The sequence below is a fragment of the Coturnix japonica genome, chromosome 2 (genome assembly GCF_001577835.2).
Source record: "Coturnix japonica isolate 7356 chromosome 2, Coturnix japonica 2.1, whole genome shotgun sequence".
Lineage (NCBI taxonomy): Eukaryota > Metazoa > Chordata > Aves > Galliformes > Phasianidae > Coturnix > Coturnix japonica.
In genome coordinates, this window is record NC_029517.1 from 107,439,277 (window position 1) to 107,445,142 (window position 5,866).

Sequence of the window (5,866 nt, forward strand, 5' to 3'; positions counted from 1 at the left end):
AAACCTCTGAGCAAACCAATAAAATTGTAAAATATGTATTTCATTTCCTTCATGAATTATTTCATTTACATATCCATTGGCCTTTTCCTGATTATTGTCCAGTTCCAGACAAAATAATGCTTCCTTATTGTTTCTTCATTTCTCCTTATAAATTCCCTCACTGAGAAGAAAAGTAGATAGAAAAAGTGTTGCAGATTTAATCATTATTTGTACTTTGCCATCTTGGTCAATGTTTTGGAGACGATTGTCATGATTTTTTTATTTTTTTTTTGTGACACTGAAGAACTGTATTGAAGATTGCAGTACCAGTGGAGACAACATATTTCATTACTCCTTTTTTTTTATATTCACTTCATTTCCCTTTCTTTCTCAGATGTGCCTCAAATAGGTTTTGCAAAAGGGAAAAGCATTAGACCATTAAATATGACGAGTTATTTCAGTTCTCCTTACAAAAATATTTATTCCAACAAAATTTCATTGTTTATGTTGTTGTTGTTTCTTTTGAAGCCAGTATTTAATCTGTTCAGAAGGCTATCGGTACTTTATATATATTTCCTTTGCTTTTTTAAAATATGAATTCTGTTTAGCAATTTATCCTTTAGAGTATAAACAATCAACGAGGAAAGTGCTCTCTTGGATCTGCAAGTTATATCTGAGTGTAGTTCTTTAAATAGTCAACATAAGGTGTATGATTTGCTGGTTCCCATAAACTGTTCTTTAGCATTTTGCTTCATTAGAGCTTTATTCTTTAAACCAGAATCCCTCATTACAAAGGAAATTCAAGGATTACTTTAAATTCATACATTATGATTTTTTATTAATAAATTTTTGGTAGAAAAAAAAAAGACCAAAACACAAGATATTAAGTTATGAGTGGTTATAGGAAGAATTGCAGAAATCTAGAACTGTATTTAACAATTCAGAATAGTTGTCATCATAGAAGAAGTGCCATAATCTTAAAAATAACAGCAGCATTTTTGTTTTTGTTTTTGTTTTTGTTTTGATTTCTCAGTTTACAGAATCCTCCAGGAAGCAAGGCATTCAGAGTATTTGCTGTCGTTTGAATCAAGCAAGTAGACTATAAAGCAGGCAAGTGAAACCACAGCACTTGGAGGAGAATACTAAAGACCATTTCTTATCATTGCTAAAATTTGTATAAAGCTGTAACATTCTTGTACAGAAGATATACACTGCTTCCCACCAAAAAACCTTAAATTACGTATAAATTTTAATGAAAAAAAATCTTTAAACATGGGAGAAGTATCCATTTGAAAATCTATATTGAAAAATAACTGTATTTTGAATCCTGTGTTAAATATTGCTATATTTTCTTAGCAGTTACTCCTAGACAGCTAATTCAGTGCTCATAAATGTTCTGTGTTTTCTTCATCTGAATATATTATTGTATGGTGCTTTATATATGCCACTAACAGTAAACTTAAAAATAGGGAGGCCTGAGTTTTTATTTCTAATGTATATAAAAGAAGTCATCCCAATAATTCAGTATAAAAATCACGCCTTAAAGTAAAATAAAAATATATATAACTTTCTGATGATTTGCAGTAGCATTAGCCATGCAAGTAAAAATGAAGAGCTAGTCTGTTTTTCAGTTGTCACACAAATCATGACAAGCTCAAATACAATTTTTAAATAAAATAGAAAGTACAGTGAAGTACTTTAGAGAGAACATGTTAGTATGTTTTCCACTAAACAAACATTTCTACATACAGTGTTTATTGAATGCTGCTAAGCTCTTTAGTTCAAGGTACTGATTCACTATGGCCGGATCCTTCACATATATTCTCTTACCTTATAATGGCAGATAGAGTGAGATGTATAAAATCTTGAAGGATCTTAGTCCGAAAGTAAATTTTCATATTCAGAAGTGGTGTTACTATAAATTAAGCCATAAACCATCAGATCTGCAGTGCAGTTCTGCATACATACACTTTATTTTACCATATGACTCATTCCATTTACCTAAATTGGGTTTCAGAAAAAGACACCATAGAATTGTACACGTTCATAGTTATTTGCAAGCTTAAGGGCTTAAGCTGTACATGGTATCTGTACACTATACAACATCATGAGGGTAAATTTTAAGAAAATAGCAGCCTTATTCCTCATGACCTGGCAAATATTCCTGCAGGCCAGGAAGTGTAGTGATGCGGAGCCCTGTGGCCATTTGTTGCTTCACCAATTTTTTGAAATACATTACTGGTGAACAGCCTTGTGCATTAATTTTACCATATTATGGTATATGAAGAACATGTAATGGTGATACTATATTTCTTTCTATGAAAAGTGTATTGTGCTTTAAGACTGAAAAGCTGTTAAAGTTTATTTTTGGTTTTTTTGTTTTTTGTTTTTTTTTGTTTCTGCTGTTGAATTTATTTCCTTTCAACTTGTAAACTGATTCATATTCTTCATACTTCAGAATATTATATTCCGCCTTCTGTTTTGCTACATGTACTACCTCATGTAGTTAGATGAGCTTTGTTAGGTTGGGTTTTTTAATCTGTTTTGAATAAAAATTATTTACTTAGAACTCATCTGATGGCCTTTATTGTTCAACTGTTTCTGCCTTGAGAAGAAAAATCAGCAGCCACACAAAGTTTCCTTCTTCTCTTCAGCAAATTGTTGCAAGTTGTACAACCAGGCAGTAGACACAGCCCAAAATTTCGAAAGCTGTGGAGGCAACGTAGGCACACAGCTTCTATTAATTACACTGGGAGTTCTCTGAGCAAGTCTTGCAGTCATTTTTCAAGTTTATCCAGGGTATTTGGGAGCAAATTGCTTTGATATTGTAAAGAGGAACTGCATCAGAAAGCCAACATTATAAAAACAAACAAGCAAACAAAAAAACACCTTCCACCTTTTTCTACCTCAATCCAGCCCTTTGCTCTTCTGGTAAATGCTTCTGGTGAGAAATGTTCCTAGAAAGTTCTAGTTGGGAAATCTGTTTAACTGATGAGGGAGACAAATTGTGTTGGCAGAGGAGGATACATCGGAAGGAGCTTTATGTAGATTGTGCAGTCATGTCACTAACCACTGATCAGAAATGATACCACAGTGCAAGTAGACTTTGACTGTGATGGGGCACCAAGTCACTCAAAGGCTTGGGACAGATTTGCACCACCATTCTTTAAACAATAACAACAGTTAAGGTTATCAGAACATAAAATAGAATAAAGTGATTTCTGAAATTAAGGTGAAGCAGACCTGTTGGTATTTTCCCACTACACTGTGGGAAAGAAAACAGGGTGCCCTCACAGACAGAATACTTTCCTGGAGCTGGGCTTTACAGCCCAGCAGCAAACTTGTTGACATGAGTGACCAGTGCTGCAGAGACTTGGTGGTGAACCAGCTCCCTGCTCTTTGACCAGGCACATAGCATTCCTCTCTTTGGACAGAGCAGAGCCCAGGGTAGAGGGAAGGACTCCCCAGTCAAACCTTCAGTCATAACCACACTTTCCTTCCTTCCTTTCACTACTTGTGTGAAGGGGGTTCTAGATAGAAATGCAGCTACCACACCAAATTTCTGTCTTTTTCCTATACTTGTTTTCCTGAACTCTTTTTATTTTCTGTTTGTGATGTCTTTTTGTGTTCTGCAAGTCTGCTTTCTGTCCTTTCTCTCCCCTTTGAAGTCCAATCTATCTTTTCTCGGAGTTCCTGTGCAAGGGATGGATCCATGGCAAAGTAGCAACAAAGTGTTTTGAGGGGAAAAAAAAATCGAGGGCAACCTCTGGTGTATCTAAAGAGTTACTGGGAGCAGCTCTCCAACACTGTTGAAAGAAGAAAGGGAAGTAACTCTCCTTGTGCCTCTTGCACAAATTTGGAAGCCTGGTTGCTTTTCCACACATGTTGACTCTAACCTATTAAAGTAGAAATCCCCTGCTAACTTCTTGAGAACTTTCATAAATGAGAGAAGTATCAGTTTGCCAAGGGTTGTAGAGCTGCATCTAAGAAACTACATGCCAGATGGCTAGGACTAGTTTGAATGAGTAACCAGCCATACTGAGAGCAGGTTACAGCATAATCAAAAAAAAAATAGAAGAAAGTAAGCTTTCAAATTCTGAAGAACTGCTTGGTTAATAAAAAAGTTATAAAATGATGGTATGAAATTTAAAACAATAAAAAGCATAAACAAGAAGAGAGCTGAATTCATGCTGTTCATAAATTGTAGCTTCCTCACAGAAAACATCAGCAAATAGCTGCCAAGTGTAATTAACACTGAACCATAACAGTCCTTTTCCAAAATAAATAAACCACTCTCCACCTAAAAACCCAACCTGTTACAGTACACTGATATCTGCTACTTATGAATTTGAAAGGGTTAAAATAATAAGAAATGTAAACCCAGTAAATGCAGTAGGCCCTTAAAAGCGTATTTGAAGCAAGGAAGATGACTATGAAACTTGTCCCACAGTCCTGCAGAATTTCCCCTTACAACTTGCAATCTTTTCAAAAGAAAGCCATATGAGTCATTTGGAGAGGGATCAAGCATTCGTCGAGTATAGTTTTCCTGCCTGATGAAGTAGTGTGTATCATCTGTGGTCTCTCTTCTATGCTGCATTGCTTACAGATGTAGTGGTTAATTTTATGACTAAACAGCAATTCTAATGATAGCAAAGTCATCAGACACAAGTCATTTGAGTCTCACCATTCTGATAAGTGTTTGAGAATATTTTAGTTTTAGGGAACTTGGGACCCATATTCATGCCAGCAGACTGCAGACATAAACTAAGGATGGGGAGAAGCAGTTCTTAAACTTCATGAATACTGAAATATACACAAGAGTTTACAGACTTCTCTGTGTCTCATTTCCATGTAGGGGACAATATGATCTAAAAATTATGCATAAGGCATTTTTGGAACTAAGCCTGAAACGTGGGTTAGGATAATTTGTATGTAAGTAAGTTTGTAGGTTTTTAACTGATGAGGTACCCAATCTCAAATTTTATGTAAATACCCAACTGTCAGCTTTGTATGGATTATCAGGAAACAAAAAATAATAACAATGAAAAAAGAAGAATAATACCTTCTTTCTTCTTTATTTATTTTTTTATTTTTTTTTCCAGTATTGATGCTTATTCTTAGAAAAAATGCATGGCACATCATTCCATATAGCAGAGATATAACCAAGTTACTCACATATACAGTATGTTTTATGTGGCAGTTGCTTTTGAAGTGTGTTTTGAATTTGGCTCAAAGCTCAGATAAGCCAGCTTCCTGTGAATACACAACGGAAGGTTTATTTCCTGCAATTTCTGCAGTAATACAAAGGGTCAGATTTAGAAATGTAAATATTTTGAAGTGACAAATATTATTCATACAGTTCAATATTCTCTTTGGAAATTTATATAAATACCATATGAAATGCTGTACTGTCACACTTTCTATTTTAAGGCCTTTTATAGCATCTGTGAAACTCTAGGGAATTAAACAAGGAATGAAGAGCCGGGAGAGTTTTGTTTCACTCATTGTATAAGATGCATCTTACAGGGCTTTAGATGTACAGATGAGAGCACAGTTTAGTATTCAGAAAATTGCATATGATTTTATAAAGACATAAATTGTGCTTATGGGAAAAGTAACCATGCCGTCAGCCTCAGTTCTTGCCTGTCTTTACTGTCACAAATAAATGATTAAACTGATATTCTAAATATGGTCCCTATTGATATTATTGGCATTATTTTTATAAAATCAGAGGTCCTTGCCATGTACTGTGACAAGACAATCCAATGTGATTCCTGCTCCATGTTAACACAGGATGATAATGCAACACCTGAAATTTGCCATCAGCTGTTGAATGATCCATCTTAAATGTCTTGTTCATCTTAGCCTGGTTGCTGGGAGACAGATG

The 5,866-nt window shown here is 34.8% G+C and overlaps 1 protein-coding gene across 3 annotated transcripts in view; it reads left to right on the forward strand.

The window, feature by feature from the left end:
• CRISPLD1 (cysteine rich secretory protein LCCL domain containing 1) overlaps positions 1-2,552 on the forward strand; it is a 44,783-nt gene extending 42,231 nt beyond the window's left edge. For all 3 annotated transcript variants that reach the window (XM_032442767.1, XM_032442766.1, XM_015855807.2), the window contains one exon: positions 1,013-2,552. In XM_032442767.1, the coding sequence (XP_032298658.1) occupies positions 1,013-1,064 (52 nt within the window). In that variant the 3' untranslated portion in view covers positions 1,065-2,552. The remainder of the gene's footprint in view (positions 1-1,012) is intronic.
• The last annotated feature ends 3,314 nt before the right edge of the window (positions 2,553-5,866 follow it).